The sequence below is a fragment of the Lampetra planeri genome, unplaced genomic scaffold, assembly GCF_965212315.1.
Source record: "Lampetra planeri unplaced genomic scaffold, kcLamPlan1.2.h2 scaffold_478, whole genome shotgun sequence".
Classification (NCBI taxonomy): Eukaryota; Metazoa; Chordata; class Hyperoartia; order Petromyzontiformes; family Petromyzontidae; genus Lampetra; species Lampetra planeri.
Window position 1 is genome coordinate 1 of NW_027615301.1, and position 27387 is coordinate 27387.

General features: G+C 56.2%; 1 protein-coding gene across 2 annotated transcripts; it reads right to left on the minus strand.

Moving 5' to 3' along the window:
• Positions 1-15190: 15190 nt before the first annotated feature.
• Positions 15191-23599, minus strand: LOC144741224 (uncharacterized). Of its 2 annotated transcripts, none has more exons than XM_078623823.1 (2): positions 23266-23599; positions 15191-16273 (listed from the first exon to the last, which is right to left on the minus strand). In XM_078623823.1, exon 2 carries the CDS (start codon positions 16255-16257, stop codon positions 15199-15201), a length of 1059 nt encoding a protein of 352 aa, XP_078479949.1. In that variant the 5' UTR covers positions 16258-16273; positions 23266-23599; the 3' UTR covers positions 15191-15198. The 2 variants fall into 2 exon arrangements, with proteins under 2 accessions (XP_078479949.1, XP_078479948.1); XM_078623822.1 differs by having other exon boundaries at positions 23274-23596.
• Between the last annotated feature and the right edge of the window lie 3788 nt (positions 23600-27387).

Sequence of the window (27387 nt, forward strand, 5' to 3'; positions counted from 1 at the left end):
TCCCGGCGGTGCCGTGCCCCCTCCATGTCTTCGAGCCGCGCTACCGCCTCATGGTCAGGCGCTGCCTGCAGACCGGCACGCGCCAGTTTGGCATGTGCACCGCTGACGGGCACCGCGGGTGAGGGGAGAGCGCTCGCTCGCTCGCTCGCTCGCCTCAGCTCATTCACGATCGCTCACTCATTCACTCGCTCAGTCATTCCCTCCACTCACTCACTCGTTCACTCACTCGCTCGTTCAGTCATTTCACTCGCTCACTCATTCACTCGCTCAGTCATTCCCTCACTCACTCACTCGCTCGTTCACTCGCTCGCTCGCCGCAGTCGTTCACTCGCTCACTCATTCACTCATTCAAACGCTCACTCATTCACTCGCTCAGTCATTCACTCGCTCGCCATCGCTCACGCGCTCGTTCACTCACTCGCTCGCTCGCTCATTCATTCACTCGCTCGCTCGCTCACGCGCTCGTTCACGTCACTCGCTCGCTCAGTCATTCGCTCGCTCGCTCGTTCACTCACTCACTCGCTCATTCATTCACTCGCTCGCGTCGCGCGCCTCGTTCACTCACTCGCTCGCTCAGTCATTCACTCGCTCGCTCAGTCATTCACTCGCTCGCTCATTCATTCACTCACCTCGCTCGCTGCCTCGTTCACTCGCTCAACGTTCACTCACTCGCTCGTTCACTCACTCGCTCCCACCTCGCTCATTTCATTCACTCGCTTGTTCACTCGCTCGCTCAGTCATTCACTCGCTCGCTCATTCATCTCATCGCTCGCATCGCGCGCTCGTTCACTCACTCGCTCGCTCGCTCAGTCATTCACTCGCTCGCTCATTCATTCACTCGCTCGTTCTCATTCATTCACTCGCTCGCTCGTTCACCTCACTCGCTCGCTCGTTCACTCATTCACTCGCTCGTTCACTCACTCGCTCGCTCGCTCAGTCATTCACTCGCTCGCTCATTCATTCACTCGCTCGTTCATTCATTCACTCGCTCGCTCGTTCACATCACTCGCTCGCTCGTTCACTCATTCACTCGCTCATTCACTCGCTCGCCTCGTTCACTCATTCACTCGCTCGTTCACTCACTCGCTCGCTCGCTCAGTCATTCACTCACTCGCTCATTCATTCACTCGCTCGCTCGCCTCAGGTCATTCATTCACTCGCTCGCTCGCGCGCTCGTTCACTCACTCGCTCGCTCAGTCATTCACTCGCTCGCTCATTCATTCACTCGCTCGCGCGCTCGTTCACTCGCTCGCTCGCTCAGTCATTCACACCTCGCTCATTCATTCACTCGCTCGCTCGCGCGCTCGTTCACTCACTCGCCTCGCTCAGTCATTCACTCGCTCGCTCATTCATTCACTCACTCGCTCGTTCACTCACTCGCTCGTTCACTCGCTCGTTCACTCACTGCTCGCCATCTCGCTCCTCATTCATTCACTCGCTCGCTCGCATCAGCGCGCTCGTTCACTCACTCGCTCGCTCGCTCGCTCACTCATTCACTCGCTCGCTCATTCATTCACTCGCTCGCACTCGCCTCGCTCGCTCGCGTCGTTCACTCACTCGCTCGCTCGTTCACTCATTCACTCGCTCGTTCACTCACTCGCTCGCTCGCTCAGTCATTCACCTCGCTCGCTCATTCATTCACTCGCTCGCACGCTCGCGCGCTCGTTCACTCACTCGCTCGCTCGCTCAGTCATTCACTCGCTCGCATCATTCATTCACTCACTCGCTCTCGTTCACATCACCTCGCTCGTTCACTCGCTCGTTCACTCACTCGCTCGCTCCGCTCATTCATTCACTCGCTCGCTCGCGCGCCTCGTTCACTCACTCGCTCGCTCGCCTCAGTCATTCACTCGCTCGCTCATTCATTCACTCGCTCGCTCGCTCGCTCGTTCACTCACTCGCTCGCTCGTTCACTCATTCACTCGCTCGTTCACTCACTCGCTCGCTCGCTCAGTCATTCACCGTCGCATCGCTCATTCATTCACTCGCTCCCGCTCGTCCTCACTCGCTCGCTCGCCAGCTCGTTCACTCGCTCGCTCTCAGTCATTCACTCGCTTCGCTCGTTCACTCACTCGCTCGCTCGCTCAGTCATTCACTCGCTCGCTCGTTCACTCACTCGCTCGCTCGCTCAGTCATTCACTCGCTCGCTCGTTCACTCACTCGCTCGCTCGCTCGCTCAGTCATTCACTCGCTCGCCCTCGTTCACTCACTCGCTCGCTCGCTCAGCGTCATTCACTCGCTCGCTCGTTCACTCACTCCGCTCGCTCGCTCAGTCATTCACTCGCTCGGCTCGTTCACCTCACTCGCTCGCTCGCTCAGTCATTCACCTCGCTCGCTCATTCATTCACTCGCTCGTTCACTCACTCGCTCGCTCGCTCAGTCATTCACTCGCTCGCTCATTCATTCACTCGCTCGTTCACTCACACTCGCTCGCTCGCTCAGTCATTCACTCGCTCGCTCGTTCACATCACTCGCTCGCTCGCTCAGTCATTCACTCGCTCGCTCATTCATTCACCTCGCTCGTTCACTCACATCGCTCGCTCGCATCAGTCATTCACCTCGCTCGCTCGCTCATTCATTCACTCGCTCGTTCACTCACTCGCTCGCTCGCTCAGTCATTCACTCGCTCGCTCAGTCATTCACTCGCTTGTTCGCCTCGCTCGCTCATTCATTCACTCGCTCGCTCGCGCGCCTCGTTCACCTCACTCGCTCGCTCGCTCAGTCATTCTCGCTTGTTCGCTCGCCTCGCTCAGTCATTCACTCACTCGCTCATTCATTCACTCGCTCGCTCGCTTCATTCTTCACCTCGCTCGCCTCGCGGCGCTCGTTCACTCACCTCGCTCGCTCGCTCAGTCATTCACTCGCCTTGTTCGCTCGCTCCGCTCAGTCATTCACTCACTCGCTCATTCATTCACTCGCTCGCTCGCTCATTCATTCACTCGCTCGCTCGCGCGCCGCTCGTTCACTCACTCGCTCGCTCGCTCAGCTCATCACTCGCTTGTTCGCTCGCTCGCTCAGTCATTCACTCACTCGCTCATTCATTCACTCGCTCGCTCGCTTCGTTCACTCACCTCGCTTCGTCGCTCAGGTCATTCACTCACTCGCTCATTCATTCACTCGCTCGCTCGCATCATTCATTCACTCGCTCGCTCGCGCGCTCGTTCACTCACTCGCTCGCTCGTTCACTCATTCACTCGCTCGTTCACTATCGCTCGCTCGCTCAGTCATTCACTCGCTCGCTCATTCATTCACATCGTTCACTCGCTCGTTCACTCACTCGCTCGCTCGTTCAGTCATTCACTCGCTCACATCATTCACTCGCTCAGTCATTCACCTCGCTTGTTCGCCTCGCTCGCTCATTCATTCACTCGCCTCGCTCGCTCATTCATTCACATCGCTCGCTCCGCGCGCTCGTTCACTCACTCGCTCGCTCGCTCAGTCCATTCACTCACATCCGCCTCATTCATTCACTCGTTCACATCGCTCGTTCACACGCTCGCCGCATCGCTCAGTCATTCACTCACTCGCTCATTCATTCACTCGTTCACTCGCTCGTTCACTCACCTCGCCTCGCTCGCTCAGTCATTCACTCGCTCGCTCTCATTCATTCACTCGTTCACTCACTCGTTCACTCACTCGCTCGCTCAGCTCAGTCATTCACTCGCTCGCTCATTCATTCACCTCGTTCACTCGCTCGTTCACTCACTCGCTCGCTCGTTCAGGTCATTCACTCGCTCACTCATTCACTCGCTCAGTCATTCACTCGCTTGTTCGCTCGCTCGCTCATCTCATTCACTCGCTCGCTCGCGCGCTCGTTCACTCACTCGCTCGCTCGCTCAGTCATTCACTCACTCACGCGCTCAGTCATTCACTCGCTTGTTCGCTCGCTCGCTCAGTCATTCACTCACTCGCTCATTCATTCACTCGCTCGCTCGCTCATTCATTCATCTCGCTCGCTCAGCCGCCGTCGCGCTACGTTCACTCACTCGCTCGCCTCATTCATTCACTCCGCCCTCGCTCAGGTCATTCACTCGCTCGCTCATTCATTCACTCGTCGCTCCGCTCGCAGGCGCTCGTTCACTCACTCGCTCGCTCGCCTCAGTCATTCACTCGCTCGCTCATTCATTCACTTCGCTCGCGCGCCTCGTTCCACTCACTCGCTCGCCTCGCTCAGGTCATTCACTCGCTCGCTCGCGCCGCTCGTTCACTCACTCGCTCGCTCGCTCAGTCATTCACTCGCTCGCCCTCATTCATTCACCTCGCTCGCCAGCTCGCTCGTTCACATCACTCGCTCGCTCGCTCATTCATTCACTCGCTCGCCTCGCGCCGCCATCGTTCACTCACTCGCTCGCCTCATTCATTCACTCGCTCGCGTCGCGCGCCTCGTTCACTCACTCGCTCGCTCATTCATTACACTCGCTCGCTCGCGGCTCGTTCACTCACTCGACTCGCTCTCGCTCAGTCATTCACTCGCTTGTTCGCTCGCTTGATCGCTCAGTCATTCACTCACTCGCTCATTCATTCACTCGCTCGCTCGCTCATTCATTCACTCGCTCGCTCGCGCGCCTCGTTCACTCACTCGCTCGCTCGCTCAGTCATTCACTCGCTTGTTCGCTCGCTCGCTCAGTCATTCACTCACTCGCTCATTCATTCACTCGCTCGCCGTCGCTCGTTCACTCACTCGCTCGCTCGCTCAGTCATTCACTCACTCGCTCATTCATTCACTCGCTCGCTCGCTCGCTCGTTCACTCACTCGCTCGCTCGTTCCACTCATTCACTCGCTCGTTCACTCGCTCGCTCGCTCAGCTCATTCACTCGCTCGCTCGCTCGCTCGTTCACTCACTCGCTCCGCGTCGTTCACTCATTCACTCGCTCGTTCACTCGCTCGCTCGCTCAGTCATTCACTCGTTCACACCTCGCTCGTTCACTCGCTCGCTCGCTCAGTCATTCACTCACTCGCTCAATTCATTCACTCGTTCACTCGCTCGTTCACTCACTCGCTCGCTCGCCTCGCTCAGTCATCTCACTCGCTCGCTCATTCATTCACTCGTTCCACATCGCTCGTTCACCTCACTCGCTCGCATCGTTCCAGTCATTCACTCGCTCACCTCATTCACTCGCTCAGTCATTCCCTCACTCGCTCGCTCATTCGCTCACTCGCTCGTTCAGTCATTCACCTCGCTCAGTCATTCCCTCACATCGCTCAGTCATTCTCTCCCTCGCTCATTCCTCACTCGCTCCCTCGCTCTAGCTCAGTCATTCTCTCCCTCACTCGCTCACTCGCTCGCTCGTTCACTCATTCCCTCACTCGCTCGCTCTCATTCGCTCACTCGCTCGTTCAGTCATTCACTCGCTCAGTCATTCCCTCGCTCGCTCGTTCACCTCGCTCACTCGTTCACCCTCGCTCAGTCATTCCCTCGTTCAACTCGCTCAGTCACCTGCTCGCTCGCTCATTCCACTCCCTCACTCGCTCACTCGCTCAGTCACCTGCTCGCTTGCTCAGTCATTCCCTCGCTCACCTCGTTCACTCGCTCAGTCATTCCCTCGTTCACTCATTCACTCGCTCACCTCGCTCAGTCACCTGCTCGCTCGCTCAGTCATTCCCTCGTTCACTCGTTCACCATCGCTCACCTCGCTCAGTCACCTGCTCGCTTGCTCAGTCATTCCCTCGTTCCACTCGCTCACTCGCTCACTCGCTCAGTCACCTGCTCGCTCGCTCAGTCATTCCTCGTTCACTCGCTCACTCGCTCACCTCGCTCAGTCACCTGCTCACTCATTCACTCATTCCCTCGTTCACTCGCTCACTCGCTCAGTCACCTGCTCGCTCGCTCAGTCATTCCCTCATTCACTCGCTCAGTCACCTGCTCACTCGCTCAGTCATTCCCTCATTCACTCGTTCACTCGCTCAGTCACCTGCTCACTCGCTCAGTCATTCCTCATTCACTCGTTCTCACGTCGCTCAGTTCACCTGCTCACTCGCTCAGTCATTCCCTCATTCACTCGTTCACTCGCTCAGTCACCTGCTCACTCGCTCACTCATCCCCTCGTTCACATCGCTCAGTCATTCCCTCGTTCACTCGCTCAGTCACCTGCTCACTCGCTCAGTCATTCCCTCATTCACTCGCTCAGTCACCTGCTCGCTCGCTCAGTCATTCCCTCGCTCACGTCGCTCACTCGCTCAGTCATTCCCTCGTTCACTCATTCACTCGCTCAGTCATTCCCTCGTTCACTCGCTCACTCGCTCAGTCACCTGCTCGCTCGCTCAGTCATTCCCTCGCTCACCTCGCTCACTCGCTCAGTCACCTGCTCGCTCGCTCAGTCATTCCCTCGCTCACCTCTCGCTCACTCGCTCAGTCACCTGCTCGCTCGCTCAGTCATTCCCTCGCTCACTCGCTCACTCGCTCAGTCATTCCCTCGTTCACTCATTCACTCGCTCAGTCATTCCCTCGTTCACTCGCTCACTCGCTCAGTCACCTGCTCGCTCGCTCAGTCATTCCCTCGCTCACCTTGCTCAGTCACCTGCTCGCTCGCTCAGTCATTCCCTCGCTCACTCATTCACTCGCTCAGTCATTCCCTCGCTCACTCGCCTCACTCGCTCAGTCACCTGCTCGCATCGCTCAGTCATTCCCTCGCTCACTCGTTCACACTCGCTCAGTCATTCCCTCGTTCACATCGTTCACCCTCGCTCAGTCACAAGTCACCCACTCTCTCGTTCACCCGCTCACCCAACCACCCGCTCACCCATTCACTCACCCGCCCATCCATTCAATCACTCCCCCCACCACTCACCACCACTCCCCCCCTTCCCCCCACCACTCCCCCCCCCTCCCCCCACCACCCCCCCCCCCACCACCACTCCCACCACCACTCCCCCTCCTCACCCCCCCCCACCACTCCCCCCACTCCCCCCCACCACCCCCTGCTGCGAGTGGCGTGTAACAGGTTCTCCGAGCACGGCTGCATGCTGCACATCCGCCGGGTGGAGCACTTTGCGGACGGTCGATTGGCGGTGGACACCGTGGGTGGACGACGCTTCCGCGTGGAGTCGCGGGGCGAGCGCGACGGCTACAGCACGGCCAACATTGTCCACCTGGAGGACGAGAGGGTGAGGGTCGATGGGGGGGGGGGCGTGGGGGAACTCGCCCGCTCGCTCGCCTCACCCACCCGCCCGCTCACTCACCCACCTGCCCGCCCAGCCGCTCACTCACCCACCCACGTGCTCACTCGCTCACTCAACCACTCGCTCACTCACTCGCTCGCTCACTCACTCGCTCACCCACCCACCCCACCCGCTCACTCAACCACTCACTCGCCCACCCACTCACTCACCTACTCGCCCGCTCGCTCACTCAGCCACTCACTCGCCCACCCACTCACTCACCTACTCGCCCGCTCACTCACTCAGCCACTCACTCGCCCACCCACTCACTCACCTACTCGCCCGCTCACTCACCCACCCATTCACTCACCTACTCACCCACCCACCCGCTCAATCAGCCACTCACTCACCGACCCACTCACTCACCTACTCACCCCCTCACTCACTCAGCCACTCACTCACCCACCCACCCACCCGCTCACTCACTCACTCACCCACTCACTCACCCACCCACCCGCTCACTCACTCACCCACCCACCCGCTCACTCACCCACCTGCCCGCCCAGCCGCTCACTCACCCACCCACCCACGTGCTCACTCGCTCACTCAACCACTCACCTCGCTCACTCACTCGCTCGCCCACCCACCCACCCGCTCACTCACTCACCCACCCACCCACTCACTTATTCACTCACTCAGCCACTCACTCGCCCACACACTCACTCACCTACTCACTCACTCACCCACCCACTCACTCACCTACTCACCTACTCACCCCCTCACTCACTCAGCCACTCACTCACCCACCCGCTCACTCACCCAACTGCTCGCTCACCCACCCACCCACCCACTCACCCTCCCACTCACTCACACACTCACCCAACTGCTCACTCACCCACCCCACTCACTCACTTGCTCACCCACCCACCCACTCACACACTCATCCCACTGCTCACTCACCCACCCACTCACTCACTCGCTCACCACCCACCCACCCACCACTCACTCACTCCACCCTCACCTACTCACTCACCCGCTCACTCACTCGTCCACTCACTCACCCACCCACTCAGCCACTCACTCGCCCACCAACTCACTCACCTACTCACTCACTCACCCACTCACCCACCCACTCACTCACCCACTCACTCACCCACTCACTCACTCACTCTCCCACCCACTCACTCACTTGCTCACCCACCCACCCACCCGCTCACCCCACCCACCCACCCACTCACTCACTCACTCACCTACTCACTCACCCGCTCACTCACTCGTCCACTCACTCACCCACCCACTCAGCCACTCACTCGCCCACCAACTCACTCACCTACTCACCCACCCACTCACTCACCCACTCACTCACCCACTCACTCACTCTGCCACCCACTCACTCACCTACTCACCCGCTACCTGGGGGACCTTTGCCTGTGTCTCATCGGCACTGGTACTCGCTAACCCCACTTGCCCCTGCGCTCTGCTGGAGGCTACACGGGGGACCTTTGCCTGTGTCTCATGTGCGTCGTCTTGCAGGTGGCGGGGGGCGGACCTGCAGGAGCTGCTGCACCTGCAGCAGGCGGTGTACGACCAGGCCGCAGCCTGGCTCGCCTCGCTACCGCCACTCCCCCGCGCGCAGATCCTGCGTCTCTTCGGGCCCATGCCGCCCATGGACCCGGACCCACAGGTGGTGACTCCCTCTCTCCTCATCATCATCATCACGGTGGCTATGAGATGTTGACTACCTCGCCTGGTGCGCAGGAGGTCGTGGGTTTGATCGCAGACACTGAGAGATGTTGACTACCTCGCCTGGTACGCAGGAGGTCGTGGGTTCAATCCCAGACCCTGAGAGATGTTGACTACCTCGCCTGGTACGCAGGAGGTCGTGGGTTCGATCCCAGACACTGAGAGATGTTGACTACCTCGCCTGGTACGCAGGAGGTCGTGGGTTCGATCCCAGACACTGAGAGATGTTGACTACCTCGCCTGGTACACAGGAGGTCGTGGGTTCGATCCCAGACACCGAGAGATGTTGACTACCTCGCCTGGTACGCAGGAGGTCGTGGGTTCGATCCCAGACACTGAGAGATGTTGACTACCTCGCCTGGTACGCAGGAGGTCGTGGGTTCAATCCCAGACACTGAGAGATGTTGACTACCTCGCCTGGTACGCAGGAGGTCGTGGGTTCAATCCCGGACACTGAGAGATGTTGACTACCTCGCCTGGTGCGCAGGAGGTCGTGGGTTCAATCCCAGACACTGAGAGATGTTGACTACCTCGCCTGGTGCACAGGAGGTCGTGGGTTCAATCCCAGACCCTGAGAGATGTTGACTACCTCGCCTGGTGCACAGGAGGTCGTGGGTTCGATCCTAGACATTGAGAGATGTTGACTACCTCGCCTGGTACGCAGGAGGTCGTGGGTTCGATCCCAGACACTGAGAGATGTTGACTACCTCGCCTGGTACGCAGGTGGTCTCACACACCAACTCACCCACTCACTCACCCACCCACCCACCCACTCACCCACCCACCCACCTACCCATTCAACCATTCACACACCGGGTGAGGGAGTTAACCTCTCGCCAACTGCGGCTGCCCCCCTCCCCCGCCCCACCCCCCCGCCCCACCCCCCCGCCCCACCCCCCCCCGCCCCGCCCCACCCTCCAGACGGGCCCCGGACGGCCCCGCGTGGTGCTGGTGGCTACTGGCTGCACTACCGCTTGATGAGGGGGAGCGGCTCTCGGCGCTGGCCGCGACGTCGCTGCACCGGCGCCTCCTGGCGGCCCGGCGGGCCCTGGGGCACCAGGCGGTGGCCCAGGGGCAACCCAGCTGACTAGGCCTGGCGGGGGGCGGCCGTCGCCGTGGCGACGTGGCCCACCCGGGACGTGGGTCTGGCGCTGGCCGCCGTGGTCGTCGTGGCGACGGCGGCGGTGGTCGTGGCCGTGGTGCCCGCCGCGTGGTGGTGGTGGTGGTGATGGTGGTGGTGGCGGCGGCGGTGGTGGTGGTGATGGTGATGGTGGTGGTGGTGGAGGGGGGTGGTGGTGGTGGTGGTGATGATGGTGGTGGTGGTGGTGGTGGTGGAGGGGGTGGTGGTGGTGGTGGTGGAGGGGGTGGTGGTGGTGGTGGTGGTGGAGGGGGGTGGTGGTGGTGGTGGTGGTGGAGGGGGTGGTGGTGGTGGTGGTGGTGACGGTGGTGTTGGTGGTGGTGGTGGTGGCGGTGGTGGCGGTGGTGACAGTGGCGGTGATGGTGGTGGTGACAGTGGCGTTGGTGGTGGTGGTGGTGGTGATGGTGGTGGTGGTGACGGTGGCGGTGGTGGTGACGACCGACTCCCCTGTCATTACCTCCCGTGGCCACCAGTCCACTCACACTGCAGGCTGACTCCCCTGTCATTACCTCCCGTGGCCACCAGTCCACTCACACTGCAGGCTGACTCCCCTGTCATTACCTCCCGTGGCCACTAGTCCACTCACACTGCAGGCTGACTCCCCTGTCATTACCTCCCGTGGCCACTAGTCCACTCGCACTGCAGGCTGACTCCCCTGTCATTACCTCCCGTGGCCACTAGTCCACTCGCACTGCAGGCTGACTCCCCTGTCATTACCTCCCGTGGCCACTAGTCCACTCGCACTGCAGGCTGACTCCCCTGTCATTACCTCCCGTGGCCACTAGTCCACTCGCACTGCAGGCTGACTCCCCTGTCATTACCTCCCGTGGCCACTAGTCCACTCGCACTGCAGGCTGACTCCCCTGTCATTACCTCCCGTGGCCACTAGTCCACTCGCACTGCAGGCTGACTCCCCTGTCATTACCTCCCGTGGCCACTAGTCCACTCGCACTGCAGGCTGACTCCCCTGTCATTACCTCCCGTGGCCACTAGTCCACTCACACTGCAGGCTGACTCCCCTGTCATTACCTCCCGTGGCCACTAGTCCACTCGCACTGCAGGCTGACTCCCCTGGCATTACCTCCCGTGGCCACTAGTCCACTCACACTGCATGCACTCTCTATTGACGTAACACAAGTGTGAACATTTATTCAACACCATGTGAGACTAGGCTCTAAGAAAGCTGTCTCGGGTGTGGACCAATCAATGTCAAGGACGGTGCATACATTATCAGAGTTGTGTGTTTTTTGTTTGCATTCCGACCGCAGGTATTGTGGTCAATGCAAACATGACTCCTTGTAAAATAAAAGGTGTCAGTTTTGTTGCCAGATAGAAGGGTAAAAAAAACAATTACACTGATCAACACACTTTTTCTGGCATAAGATATTCCAACGGTTGTAAGGTAATTTTGGGAGGGTGCCGATTCCAAATCTGGCATCAGTTTTTGTCTATCACATCAGGTTTTTGAGATATCGAATATTGCATTTTCAATAAAAACTGCAGAAGAAAAATATTAAATAAATGTGGATATCTACATAAAATGATATTACAAACACACCATCCTAAAAATACAGCACCGTATTTTAACACTAAAGCAGTCACTGACTCGCAACAACTTGCAATTAATTTCGGGTAAAATCAATGAAAATGGGGTATGCCGATAGCATAACAAGTAAACCCGTAAAAACAAAGTTTTTCACTATAAATCCTTGATATGCGTGGCGGCTAGAGTCCTCTCGTCCTCTGGCTTGAGATGGCTGCCACCTATGGGTCAGACGATTGCCTGCCACCATTAAACAATTGGTAATTAAATATTAAAAAAAACATTTCCTAAAAAGTGTACAATTTTGGGAAAAAACTTTCACGAAAATCAATTGTCACGCACAACGAGTCTGTGTGCAAAATGCCAGCTCGATTGGATCACGGGAAGTGGGTTAAAAAACGAACTAAAGATTTGCACGGTCCTAAGCAAACGAGTGAACTTAATATAAAGGATTTAAAAATGAGATGTGTTGGAGCAAATCTGAGATCAGATTTGGAATCGGCACCCTGCGAAATTAGTCTCGAACAGCTGCAAAAGTCCAGGCCAGAAATGTTTTTGTTGACCAGTGTTATCAATTTTTCGATGTAAAGCTTTCGTGACTGCAGGGATTCATCTTCTTGGTTCTTTCGGTAAAGTCACGTAGAAGGGAAGTAATAAAATAATACAAATAAAACATAATAAAACAATTCTCACGACGTTTCGGCTACAACGCAAGCAGCCGTCTTCAGGTGAAGAATGAGACACTGCCAAGCTAGGAGCTTGTATATAAGCTGGGTTGGAGGTGGAAGAAGAAGAGCGCCTTAACAAAAGAATGTGCATATCAAGAGGAATTTAGCATATTCATGGGAATAATATGACTTTGAAACCCCCCTGCCCACCTCCTACGGGTGATTGTGTGTGTGAGTGAGTGGGTGGGTGTGTGAGTGAGTGGGTGTGTGAGTGGGTGATTGTGTGTGTGAGTGAGTGAGTGTGTGTGTGAGTGAGTGGGTGGGTGTGTGAGTGGGTGAGTGGGTGATTGAGTGAGTGGATGAGTGGGTGATTGTGTGTGTGAGTGAGTGAGTGTGTGAGTGAGTGAGTGGGTGTGTGAGTGGGTGATTGTGTGTGTGAGTGAGTGGGTGGGTGTGTGAGTGGGTGATTGAGTGAGTGGATGAGTGGGTGATTGTGTGAGTGGATGAGTGGGTGATTGTGTGTGTGGGTGTGTGAGTGGGTGAGTGGGTGATTGTGTGAGTGGATGAGTGGGTGATTGTGTGTGTGGGTGTGTGAGTGGATGAGTGGGTGATTGAGTGAGTGGATGAGTGGGTGATTGTGTGTGTGGGTGTGTGAGTGGATGAGTGGGTGATTGAGTGAGTGGATGAGTGGGTGATTGTGTGTGTGAGTGAGTGTGTGGGTGTGTGAGTGGGTGGGTGTGTGAGTGGGTGGGGTGTGTGAGTGGATCAGTAAGTAGGTGAGTGAGTGGGTGGGTGAGTATGTGAGTGAATGAGTGGGTGAGTGAGTGGGTGGGTGTGTGAGTGGATCAATGAGTATATGAGTGATTGGGTGAGTGAGTGAATGAGTGGGTGAGTGAGTGAGTGGGTGTGTGAGTGCATCAATGAGTAGGTGAGTGTGTGAGTGGATGAGTGAGTGTGTGGGTGAGTGAGTGAATGCGTGAGTGAGTGAGTGTGTGGGTGTGTGAGTGCATCAATGAGTGTGTGAGTAGGTGAGTGTGTGGGTGAGTGAGTGAATGCGTGGGTGAGTGAGTGCATCAATGAGTAGGTGTGTGGGTGAGTGAGTGTGTGGGTGAGTGAGTGAATGAGTGGGTGAGTGAGTGAGTGGGTGTGTGAGTGCATCAGTGAGTAGGTGAGTGAGTGGGTGAGTGAGTGGGTGAGTGAGTGGGTGTGTCAGTGGGTGAGTGAGTGGGTGAGTGAGTGGGTGAGTGTGTGGGTGAGTGAGTGAATGAGTGGGTGAGTGAGTGAGTGGGTGTGTGAGTGCATCAATGAGTAGGTGAGTGTGTGAGTGGATGAGTGAGTGTGTGGGTGAGTGAGTGAATGCGTGAGTGAGTGAGTGTGTGGGTGTGTGAGTGCATCAATGAGTGTGTGAGTAGGTGAGTGTGTGGGTGAGTGAGTGAATGCGTGGGTGAGTGAGTGCATCAATGAGTAGGTGTGTGGGTGAGTGAGTGTGTGGGTGAGTGAGTGAATGAGTGGGTGAGTGAGTGAGTGGGTGTGTGAGTGCATCAGTGAGTAGGTGAGTGAGTGGGTGAGTGAGTGGGTGAGTGAGTGGGTGTGTCAGTGGGTGAGTGAGTGGGTGAGTGAGTGGGTGAGTGTGTGGGTGAGTGAGTGAATGAGTGGGTGAGTGAGTGGGTGGGTGTGTGAGTGCATCAATGAGTAGGTGAGTGGATGAGTGAGTGTGTGGGTGAGTGAGTGAATGCGTGGGTGAGTGAGTGAGTGGGTGTGTGAGTGAATCAGTGAGTAGGTGAGTGAGTGGGTGAGTGAGTGGGTGAGTGAGTGGGTGTGTCAGTGGGTGAGTGAGTGGGTGAGTGAGTGGGTGAGTGTGTGGGTGAGTGAGTGAATGCGTGGGTGAGTGAGTGTGTGGGTGAGTGAGTGGATCCGTGAGTGAGTAGGTGAGTGTGTGGGTGAGTAGAGAAGGGATCGTATGGCCATGCCCTCCCTTTTCTCCAAATGCGAAACGTGGACAAACCTAATAAAACATCATAGAAACATTTATCCTAACCTGTCTACGATCCATCCTGGGATTAGGCTCCAATTATGTGAGTAGAGTGAGATGAGAGACAGGAGAGTGCGTGGAGGGGAGTGAGATGAGAGGGAGAGACAGGGGAGTGTGTGGAGTGGAGTGAGATGAGAGGGGAGAGACAGGGGAGTGCGTGGAGTGGAGTGAGATGAGAGGGGAGAGACAGGAGAGTGCGTGGAGGGGAGTGAGATGAGAGGGGAGAGACAGGAGAGTGTGTGGAGTGGAGTGAGATGAGAGGGAGAGACAGGGGAGTGCGTGGAGTGGAGTGAGATGAGAGGGGAGAGACAGGGGAGTGCGTGGAGTGGAGTGAGATGAGAGGGGAGAGACAGGAGAGTGCGTGGAGGGGAGTGAGATGAGAGGGGAGAGACAGGAGAGTGTGTGGAGTGGAGTGAGATGAGAGGGAGAGACAGGGGAGTGCGTGGAGTGGAGTGAGATGAGAGGGGAGAGACAGGAGAGTGCGTGGAGTGGAGTGAGATGAGAGTGAGAGACAGGAGAACGTGGAGTGAGATGAGAGGGGAGAGGCAGGAGAGAGTGTGGAGTGAGATGAGAGTGGAGTGAGATGAGTAGGGAGACAGTGGAGTGAGATGAGAGTGGAGTGAGATGAGAGAGAGAGCTAAGGAGAGTGGAGTGAGATGAGAGTGGAGTGGAGTGAGATGAGAGAGGTCTAAGGAGAGTGGAGTGAGATGAGAGAGAGAGAGGTCTAAGGAGAGAGCGTCTCACTGGGCGTGAGATGAGTAGGGAGAGAGTGGAGTGAGATGAGAGTGGAGTGAGATGAGAGAGAGAGCTAAGGAGAGAGCGTGGAGTGGAGTGAGATGAGAGTGGAGTGAGATGAGTAGGGAGAGAGTGGAGTGAGAGAGAGAGGTCTAAGGAGAGAGCGTGGAGGAGAGTGAAGTGAGATGAGTAGGGAGAGAGTGGAGTGAGAGAGAGAGAGAGGTCTAAGGAGAGAGCATCTCACTGGGCGCTCCACACCACCAGGGCGGCGATGGTGAGCACGCGGCGAGAGGCGACTGGGTCCCTCCGCACTGCCAAAGCCACTCCCCCGTTCCCCGCGTCGGAGCGACGCTCCACCCCCTCCACCTTCTTCACCACCACCACATCCACCTTCTTCTTCTCCACCACCACATCCACCTCCTGCTCCACCACCTCCTCCGCCCCCTCCACGCTGACGTCCTTGACCAGCCGGCCGCCGCCCCCCCCGACGTTGCATCGCACCTCGTAGAAGTCGTCCATCGTGCGCTCCCCGTGCAGCCGTATCCAGCGGCTCAGGTAGTCGACCCCGGGGCGGCCGCAGTCCCAGGGGTTGTCGTGCAGGCGGACGAGCGCCAGGCGGGGGAGGCCGTCGAAGGCGCCGTCCGGCACGACGCCGATCCGGTTGGCGTGCAGGGACAGCGTCTCCAGGAGCGGCGTCCCGTCGAAGGCTCCCCGCGCGATCGCCACGATCTCGTTGTTGTTGAGGCACAGGCGTCGGAGACGGCGGGGCCTGCGGCGGGTGGAGGTGGCGGAGGTGTCGGAGGTGGCGGAGGAGGTGGAGGGCCCCACGTCGGAGGAGGAGGAGAGCCCCACGTCGGAGGAGGGCCCCACGTCGGAGGAGGGCCCCACATTGGAGGAGGGTCCCACGTCGGAGGAGGGTCCCACGTCGGAGGAGGGTCCCACGTCGGAGGAGGGTCCCACGTCGGAGGAGAGCCCCACGTCAGAGGAGGGCCCCACATCGGAGGGCCCCACGTCGTCGGAGGAGGAGGGCCCCAGGTCGGGAAGCCCCGGCCACACCTGCAGCTCGTTGAAGTCCAGGCGGAGCCACTCGACGTCGGGCAAAATCCCGCCGGGCCCGAGGGGGAGCGAGCGGAGGCCCCGGAAGGAGCAGTCCGCCGTCGACTCGTAGCAGATGCACTTCTCAGGGCACGCGTCCACGTCCGCGTTGATCTCGGTGATTGCCACGAGTAGCAGCAGCAGCAGCGGGAACGGGAGCAGCTGCCGGACGCGGTGGAGAAGCAGTGGCGGTGGCGGTGGCATCTCTCGGGGGCTTCACCTGGTGAAGTAAAAAAATTTAAAAACGGAGTTTGTCGTCGTCAGCAATCGTCGTCCTCGTGATTTGCACGCCCCACTCTCCCTTGGACGTTTTGTTTGACTTACCGCATCGTTTGTTGCCGTGACTTCGTGAGCCCCCGCCCCCCCCCCCCCCCCCGGGGAGCCCTTCTTGGCTGCCATTGACATTCGTCCCCTTCCCTCTGAACCAGAGGTCGCAAACGGGTTTTGATTCCTTACCCGTACCCGTAACCGGCCGCACCAGGGTCGCAAACGGGTACCAGTACTCTACCCGTACCCTACCCGTACCCGGCCGGGTATCGGGTAGGGTACGGGTAGCCGATTGCGACCTCTGGGATGAAGCCATGTTGCAGGCGCGGGTGGGTTGATTCTAGGAACTTGAATTGTGAGAAGAGACAAGACGTTGGGAAATGAGTGACAAACGGTGACTCACCAGTGACTCACGGCCTACCCGTATCCGGCCGGGTACGGGTAGCCGGGTATCGTTTCTCCCCATCCAAATCCCTGTCGTGCCCCATCCAAACGGCTCCCGGCCGTCACCTCCGGGTTTCCCGCCAAATCGTCGTTCGAAAACTTTCCCGCCAAATCATCGTTCGAAAACTTTCCCGCCAAATTGTCGTTTCAAAACTTTCTCGCGGAATCGTTGTTCGAACACTTTCCCGCCAAATCGGCATTCGGAAACCTTCCTGCCGAAGCGTCCTTTCGAAAACTTTCCCGCCAAATCGGCATTCGGAAACCTTCCTGCCGAAGCGTCCTTCGAACACTTTCCCGCCAAATCTGCATTCGAAAACCTTCCTGCCGAAGCGTCCTTCGAACACTTTCCCGCCAAATCGGCATTCGAAAACCTTCCTGCCGAAGCGTCCTTCCAAAACTTTCCCGCCAAATCGGCATTCGAAAACCTTCCTGCCGAAGCGTCCTTCGAACACTTTCCCGCCAAAAATCGGCATTCAAAAACCTTCCTGCCGAAGCGTCCTTTCGAAAACTTTCCCGCCAAATCGGCATTCGGAAACCTTCCTGCCGAAGCGTCCTTTCGAAAACTTTCCCGCCAAATCGGCATTCGGAAACCTTCCTGCCGAAGCGTCCTTCGAACACTTTCCCGCCAAATCGGCATTCGAAAACCTTCCTGCCGAAGCGTCCTTTCGAAAACTTTCCCGCCAAATCGGCATTCGGAAACCTTCCTGCCGAAGCGTCCTTTCGAAAACTTTCCCGCCAAATCGGCATTCGGAAACCTTCCTGCCGAAGCGTCCTTCTAACACTTTCCCGCCAAATCGGCATTCGAAAACCTTCCTGCCGAAGCGTCCTTCGAACACTTTCCCGCCAAATCGGCATTCGAAAACCTTCCTGCCGAAGCGTCCTTCGAACACTTTCCCGCCAAATCGGCATTCGAAAACCTTCCTGCCGAAGCGTCCTTTCGAAAACTTTCCCGCCAAATCGGCATTCGAAAACCTTCCTGCCAAATCGTCGTTCGAAAACTTTCCCGCCAAATCGGCATTCGCAAAACTTGCTTGCCAAATCGTCGTTCGAAAAATTTCCACCAAATCGTCGTTCAAAAACTTTCCCTCCAAATCGTCGTTCGAGAAACAATCAAGGCCAAAGGCCTCTCTGCACCAATCGGTGACCTCAGCCTACATTTTGAATAGCCGTTAGGCTGCAACATTGGCTTGTGGCGAGTAGTTTCTTAATTTCGGTCATTACATCGATATACAGTAAAACCTTAGATTGCGAGTCACTTGGTCTGCGAGTGTTTTGCAAGACGACCAAAAAATGTTTGATAAAAGTTTACTTGATAAACGAGCGAGATCTTGCAATGCCGAGCGTCACGTGATCACAACTGAGCCAATTGTTCTCCTCTCTCGCTCTCGCGCTGCAGGATTGTGGGTAATCGTCTCCCATGCTAGGTCTCTTTTCTTTTTAAATGATCAGAGCGAACAAGAAGATGCTCGGTGTAGTCGGCACTTTGCTTCGTTCATCATTTCGTAATTTATTTTTTATAACTTTGCTTTATGTAAACCCCCACCTCTCGCTCACTCTCTCGCTCGCTCTCTCACTCACCCCAATAACAACACACTCACCCACTCACCCCAACAACAACACACTCACCCACTCACCCACTCACCCCAACAACAACACACTCACCCACTCACCCCAACAACAACACACTCACCCACTCACCCCAACAACAACACACTCACCCACTCACCCACTCACCCCAACAACAACACACTCACCCACTCACCCCAACAACAACACACTCACCCACTCACCCCAACAACAACACACTCACCCACTCACCCACTCACCCCAACAACACACTCACCCACTCACCCCAACAACAACACACTCACCCACTCACCCACTCACCCCAACAACAACACACTCACCCACTCACCCCAACAACAACACACTCACCCACTCACCCCAACAACAACACACTCACCCACTCACCCACTCACCCCAACAACACACTCACCCACTCACCCACTCACCCCAACAACACACTCACCCACTCACCCCAACAACAACACACTCACCCCACTCACCCACTCACCCCAACAACAACACACTCACCCACTCACCCCAACAACAACACACTCACCCACTCACCCACTCACTCCCAACAACAACACACTCACCCACTCACCCCAACAACAACACACTCACCCACTCACCCCAACAACAACACACTCACCCACTCACCCCAACAACAACACACTCACCCACTCACCCCAACAACACACTCACCCACTCACCCACTCAACCCAACAACAACACACTCACCCACTCACCCACTCACCCCAACAACACACTCACCCACTCACCCACTCACCCCAACAACAACACACTCACCCACTCACCCCAACAACACACTCACCCACTCACCCCAACAACAACACACTCACCCACTCACCCACTCACCCCAACAACAACACACTCACCCACTCACCCCAACAACAACACACTCACCCACTCACCCCAACAACAACACACTCACCCACTCACCCACTCACCCCAACAACAACACACTCACCCACTCACCCCAACAACAACACACTCACCCACTCACCCCAACAACAACACACTCACCCACTCACCCACTCACCCCAACAACACACTCACCCACTCACCCCAACAACAACACACTCACCCACTCACCCACTCACCCCAACAACAACACACTCACCCACTCACCCCAACAACAACACACTCACCCACTCACCCCAACAACAACACACTCACCCACTCACCCACTCACCCCAACAACACACTCACCCACTCACCCACTCACCCCAACAACACACTCACCCACTCACCCCAACAACAACACACTCACCCACTCACCCACTCACCCCAACAACAACACACTCACCCACTCACCCCAACAACAACACACTCACCCACTCACCCACTCACCCCAACAACAACACACTCACCCACTCACCCCAACAACAACACACTCACCCACTCACCCCAACAACAACACACTCACCCACTCACCCCAACAACAACACACTCACCCACTCACCCCAACAACACACTCACCCACTCACCCACTCAACCCAACAACAACACACTCACCCACTCACCCACTCACCCCAACAACACACTCACCCACTCACCCACTCACCCCAACAACAACACACTCATCCACTCACCCCAACAACAACACACTCACCCACTCACCCCAACAACACACTCACCCACTCACCCCAACAACAACACACTCACCCACTCACCCACTCACCCACTCACCCCAACAACAACACACTCACCCACTCACCCCAACACACTCACCCCAACAACAACACACTCACCCACTCACCCCAACAACAACACACTCACCCACTCACCCACTCACCCCAACAACACACTCACCCACTCACCCCAACAACAACACACTCACCCACTCACCCACTCACCCCAACAACACACTCACCCACTCACCCCAACAACAACACACTCACCCACTCACCCACTCACCCCAACAACACACTCACCCACTCACCCCAACAACAACACACTCATCCACTCACCCACTCACCCCAACAACAACACACTCATCCACTCACCCACTCACCCCACAACAACACACTCACCCCAACAACAACACACTCACCCACTCACCCACTCACCCCAACAACAACACACTCACCCACTCACCCCAACACACTCACCCACTCACCCCAACAACAACACACTCACCCACCCACTCACCCCAACAACAACACACTCACCCACTCACCCCAACAACAACACACTCACCCACTCACCCACTCACCCCAACAACAACACACTCACCCACTCACCCACTCACCCCAACAACAACACACTCACCCACTCACCCCAACAACAACACACTCACCCACTCACCCACTCACCCCAACAACAACACACTCACCCACTCACCCCAGCAACAACACACTCACCCACTCACCCCAACAACAACACACTCACCCACTCACCCACTCACCCCAACAACACACTCACCCACTCACCCCAACAACAACACACTCACCCCAACAACAACACACTCACCCACTCACCCCAACAACAACACACTCACCCACTCACCCACTCACCCCAACAACAACACACTCACCCACTCACCCACTCACCCCAACAACAACACACTCAGCCACTCACCCCAACAACAACACACTCACCCACTCACCCCAACAACAACACACTCACCCACTCACCCACTCACCCCAACAACAACACACTCACCCACTCACCCCAACAACAACACACTCACCCACTCACCCCAGCAACAACACACTCACCCACTCACCCCAACAACAACACACTCACCCACTCACCCACTCACCCCAACAACAACACACTCACCCACTCACCCCAACAACAACACACTCACCCACTCACCCACTCACCCCAACAACACACTCACCCACTCACCCCAACAACACACTCACCCATCACCCCAACAACACACTCACCCACTCACCCACTCACCCCAACAACACACTCACCCACTCACCCCAACAACAACACACTCACCCACTCACCCCAACAACAACACACTCACCCACTCACCCCAACAACAACACACCACCCCACTCACCCACTCACCCCAACAACAACACACTCACCCACTCACCCACTCACCCCAACAACACACTCACCCACTCACCCCAACAACACACTCACCCACTCACCCCCCAACAACAACACACTCACCCACTCACCCCAACAACAACACACTCACCCACTCACCCCAACAACAACACACTCACCCACTCACCCCAACAACAACACACTCACCCCAACAACAACACACTCACCCCAACAACAACACACTCACCCCAACAACAACACACTCACCCACTCACCCACTCACCCCAACAACAACACACTCACCCACTCACCCCAACAACAACACACTCACCCACTCACCCCAACAACAACACACTCACCCCAACAACACACACTCACCCACTCACCCACTCACCCCAACAACAACACACTCACCCACTCACCCCAACAACAACACACTCACCCAACAACAACACACTCACCCAACAACAACACACTCACCCCACTCACCCCAACAACAACACACTCACCCCAACAACAACATACTCACCCACTCACCCACTCACCCCAACAACAACACACTCACCCACTCACCCCAGCAACAACACACTCACCCACTCACCCCAACAACAACACACTCACCCACTCACCCACTCACCCCAACAACACACTCACCCACTCACCCCAACAACAACACACTCACCCACTCACCCCAACAACAACACACTCACCCACTCACCCCAACAACAACACACTCACCCACTCACCCACTCACCCCAACAACAACACACTCACCCCACTCACCCACTCACCCCAACAACAACACACTCATCCACTCACCCCAACAACAACACACTCACCCACTCACCCCAACAACAACACACTCACCCACTCACCCACTCACCCCAACAACAACACACTCACCCACTCACCCCAACAACAACACACTCACCCACTCACCCACTCACCCCAACAACAACACACTCACCCACTCACCCCAGCAACAACACACTCACCCACTCACCCCAACAACAACACACTCACCCACTCACCCACTCACCCCAACAACAACACACTCACCCACTCACCCCAACAACAACACACTCACCCACTCACCCACTCACCCCAACAATACACTCACCCATTCACCCCAACAACACACTCACCCATTCACCCCAACAACACACTCACCCACTCACCCACTCACCCCAACAACACACTCACCCACTCACCCCAACAACAACACACTCACCCACTCACCCCAACAACAACACACTCACCACTCACCCCAACAACAACACACTCACCCACTCACCCACTCACCCCAACAACAACACACTCACCCACTCACCCACTCACCCCAACAACACACTCACCCACTCACCCCAACAACACACTCACCCACTCACCCCAACAACAACACACTCACCCACTCACCCCAACAACAACACACTCACCCACTCACCCCAACAACAACACACTCACCCACTCACCCCAACAACAACACACTCACCCCAACAACAACACACTCACCCCAACAACAACACACTCACCCCAACAACAACACACTCACCCACTCACCCACTCACCCCAACAACAACACACTCACCCACTCACCCCAACAACAACACACTCACCCACTCACCCCAACAACAACACACTCACCCCAACAACACACACTCACCCACTCACCCACTCACCCCAACAACAACACACTCACCCACTCACCCCAACAACAACACACTCACCCAACAACAACACACTCACCCAACAACAACACACTCACCCACTCACCCCAACAACAACACACTCACCCCAACAACAACATACTCACCCACTCACCCACTCACCCCAACAACAACACACTCACCCACTCACCCCAACAACACACTCACCCACTCACCCCAACAACAACACACTCACCCACTCACCTCGAAGAACACCTTTTCTGGTACAACTGGAGGAGGTAGTGGAGGAGGTGGAGGAGGAGGTGGTGATGGAGGTGGTGATGGTGGAGGTGGTGATGGAGGAGGTGGTGATGGAGGTGGTGATGGAGGTGGTGATGGTGGAGGTGGTGATGGAGGTGGTGATGGTGGAGGTGGTGATGGAGGTGATGGATAACGACACGAACAAGTCGCAAGCTTTGACTGAGCAAGTTGAGAGAGGGAATGAGAGAGAGTCACAGATTGAGAGACTTTCCACGCTCTGGGAATTCCCCGCGGAAGACTCAGACCCGGTCACATCGCCCGCTCGGCCACTGGGTGGCGTTGCGAACCCAAATACAGCATCAGCCGAAGCCAGGAGATGTTGACTACCTCGCCTGGTGCACAGGAGGTCGTGGGTTCAATCCCAGACCTTGAGAGATGTTGACTACCTCGCCTGGTACACAGGAGGTCGTGGGTTCTATCTCAGACACTGAGAGATGTTGACTACCTCGCCTGGTGCGCAGGAGGTCGTGGGTTCAATCCCAGGCACTGAGAGATGTTGACTACCTCGCCTGGTGCACAGGAGGTCGTGGGTTCAATCCCAGGCACTGAGAGATGTTGACTACCTCGCCTGGTGCACAGGAGGTCGTGGGTTCAATCCCAGGCACTGAGAGATGTTGACTACCTCGCCTGGTACACAGGAGGTCGTGGGTTCAATCCCAGACCTTGAGAGATGTTGACTACCTCGCCTGGTACACAGGAGGTCGTGGGTTCTATCTCAGACACTGAGCGACGTTGACTACCTCGCCTGGTGCGCAGGAGGTCGTGGGTTCAATCCCAGACACTGAGAGATGTTGACTACCTCGCCTGGTGCACAGGAGGTCGTGGGTTCAATCCCAGACGCTGAGAGATGTTGACTACCTCGCCTGGTGCGCAGGAGGTCGTGGGTTCAATCCCAGACACTGAGAGATGTTGACTACCTCGCCTGGTGCACAGGAGGTCGTGGGTTCAATCCCAGACTCTGAGAGATGTTGACTACCTCGCCTGGCACGCAGGAGGTCGTGGGTTCTATCTCAGACACTGAGAGATGTTGACTACCTCGCCTGGTACGCAGGAGGTCGTGGGTTCTATCTCAGACACTGAGAGATGTTGACTACCTCGCCTGGTACGCAGGAGGTCGTGGGTTCAATCCCAGACACTGAGAGATGTTGACTACCTCGCCTGGTACACAGGAGGTCGTGGGTTCAATCCCAGACACTGAGAGATGTTGACTACCTCGCCTGGTATGCAGGAGGTCGTGGGTTCAATCCCAGACCTTGAGAGATGTTGACTACCTCGCCTAGTACACAGGAGGTCGTGGGTTCTATCTCAGACACTGAGAGATGTTGACTACCTCGCCTGGTGCACAGGAGGTCGTGGGTTCAATCCCAGACACTGAGAGATGTTGACTACCTCGCCTGGTACACAGGAGGTCGTGGGTTCAATCCCAGACACTGAGAGATGTTGACTACCTCGCCTGGTACACAAGAGGTCGTGGGTTCAATCCCAGACACTGAGAGATGTTGACTACCTCGCCTGGTGCACAGGAGGTCGTGGGTTCAATCCCAGACCTTGAGAGATGTTGACTACCTCGCCTGGTACACAGGAGGTCGTGGGTTCAATCCCAGACACTGAGAGATGTTGACTACCTCGCCTGGTACACAGGAGGTCGTGGGTTCAATCCCAGACACTGAGAGATGTTGACTACCTCGCCTGGTGCACAGGAGGTCGTGGGTTCAATCCCAGACACTGAGAGATGTTGACTACCTCACCTGGTGCACAGGAGGTCGTGGGTTCAATCCCAGACACTGAGAGATGTTGACTACCTCGCCTGGTGCACAGGAGGTCGTGGGTTCAATCCCAGACCTTGAGAGATGTTGACTACCTCGCCTGGTGCGCAGGAGGTCGTGGGTTCAATCCCAGACACTGAGAGATGTTGACTACCTCGCCTGGTGCACAGGAGGTCGTGGGTTCAATCCCAGACCTTGAGAGATGTTGACTACCTCGCCTGGTACACAGGAGGTCGTGGGTTCTATCTCAGACACTGAGAGATGTTGACTACCTCGCCTGGTACGCAGGAGGTCGTGGGTTCAATCCCAGACCCTGAGAGATGTTGACTACCTCGCCTGGTACACAGGAAGTCGTGGGTTCTTCCTCTGTGTGATGAGTCTATGGGTCTCTGTGTGGTGAGTCTATGGGTCTCTGTGTGGTGAGTCTATGGGTCTCTGTGTGGTGAGTCTATGGGTCTCTGTGTGGTGAGTCTATGGGTCTCTGTGTGGTGAGTCTATGGGTCTCTGTGTGATGAGTCTATGGCTCTCTGTGTGGTGAGTCTATGGCTCTCTGTGTGAGTCTATGGCTCTCTGTGTGGTGAGTCTATGGCTCTCTGTGTGGTGAGTCTATGGGTCTCTGTGTGGTGAGTCTATGGGTCTCTGTGTGGTGAGTCTGTGGGTCTCTGTGTGGTGAGTCTATGGGTCTCTGCGTGGTGAGTCGATGGGTATCTGTGTGATGAGTCGATGGGTCTCTGTGTGAGTCTATGGGTCTCTGTGTGATGAGTCTATGGGTCTCTGTGTGATGAGTCTGTGGGTCTCTGTGTGAGTCTATGGGTCTCTGTGTGATGAGTCTATGGGTCTCTGTGTGATGAGTCGATGGGTCTCTGTGTGAGTCTATGGGTCTCTGTGTGAGTCTATGGGTCTCTGTGTGATGAGTCTATGGGTCTCTGTGTGATGAGTCCGATGGGTCTCTGTGTGAGTCTATGGGTCTCTGTGTGGTGAGTCTGTGGCTCTCTGTGTGATGAGTCTGTGGGTCTCTGTGTGATGAGTCTATGGGTCTCTGTGTGATGAGTCTATGGGTCTCTGTGTGATGAGTCTATGGGTCTGATACAAAATAAAGTCATAAAAATTAGTTGATAATTTCCTTAAACAATTTAGTTTTAATAGTTTAGTAATTTAGGCAGCCGTTGCTAGGCAACCCATCACTTTGCCGGCTGGGTTGCGCCTACGCCTATCCGTAGTAGCATTTACAGACACGCCCCTCCCATTTTCTCGGTTCCCATTGGAGGGTTGCCGGTGGTGGGGGCGTCAACGCCGGAGGGGTTTTGAAACCCGTAGTCCGGTTAAGCGCCTCCGTTGAGTGACGTCAACCGGAAGTGTGTGAGGGTCAATCGCTAGCAGCACTTGCCCCAACAGTCTGGTAAGGCTATACGGGGGATCTTTGTCTGTGTATGTGTGTCTGTGTGTGTGTATCTGTGTGTATATTTGTGTGTGTGGGTGTCTGTGTGTTTGTCTCTGTGTGTGTGTCTGTGTGTGTGTGTCTGTGTGTGTGTCTGTGTGTATATGTCTGTGTGTGTCTGTGTGTGTGTCTGTGTGTGTGCGTGTGTGTGTCTGTGTGTGTGTCTGTGTGTGTGCGTGTGTGTGTGCGTGTGTGTCTGTGTGTGTCTGTGTGTGTCTGTGTGTGTGCGTGTGTGTGTGCGTGTGTGTGTCTGTGTGTGTGTCTGTGTGTGTGTGTCTGTGTGTGTGTCTGTGTGTGTGTCTCTGTGTGTGTGTGTGTCTGTGTGTGTGTGTCTGTGTGTGTGGTGTCTGTGTGTGTGTATCTGTGTGTGTGTGTATGTGTCTGTGTGTGGGTGTCTGTGTGTGTGTCTCTGTGTGTGTGTCTGCGTGTGTGTCTGTGTGTGTGGTGTCTGTGTGTTTGTGTGTCTGTGTGTGTGTCTCTGTGTGTCTCTGTGTGTGTCTGTGTGTGTGTGTCTCTGTGTGTGTGGTGTCTGTGTGTGTGGGTGTCTGTGTGTGCATCTATCGCGAGCAGCACTTGCCCCAACAGTCTGGTAAGGTTATACGGGGGATCTTTGTCTGTGTGTGTGTGTGGGTGTCTGTGCGTGTGTGTCTGTGGGTGTCTGTGTGTGTATCTATGTGTGTCTGTCTGTGTGTGTGGGTGTTGTCTGTGTGTGTATCTGTGTGTGTGTCTCTGTGTGTGTGGGTGTCTGTGTGGGTGTCTGTGTGTGTATCTGTGTGTGTGTCTGTCTGTGTGTGGGTGTCTGTCTGTGTCTGTGTGGGTGTCTGTGGGTCTGTGTGTGTTTGTGTGTCTGTGT

What these genes read in the sequence shown, in the direction of transcription:
- LOC144741224 (XM_078623823.1), bottom strand. Translation starts at nt 16,257, where the DNA reads ATGCCACCGCCACCGCCACTGCTTCTCCACCGCGTCCGGCAGCTGCTC.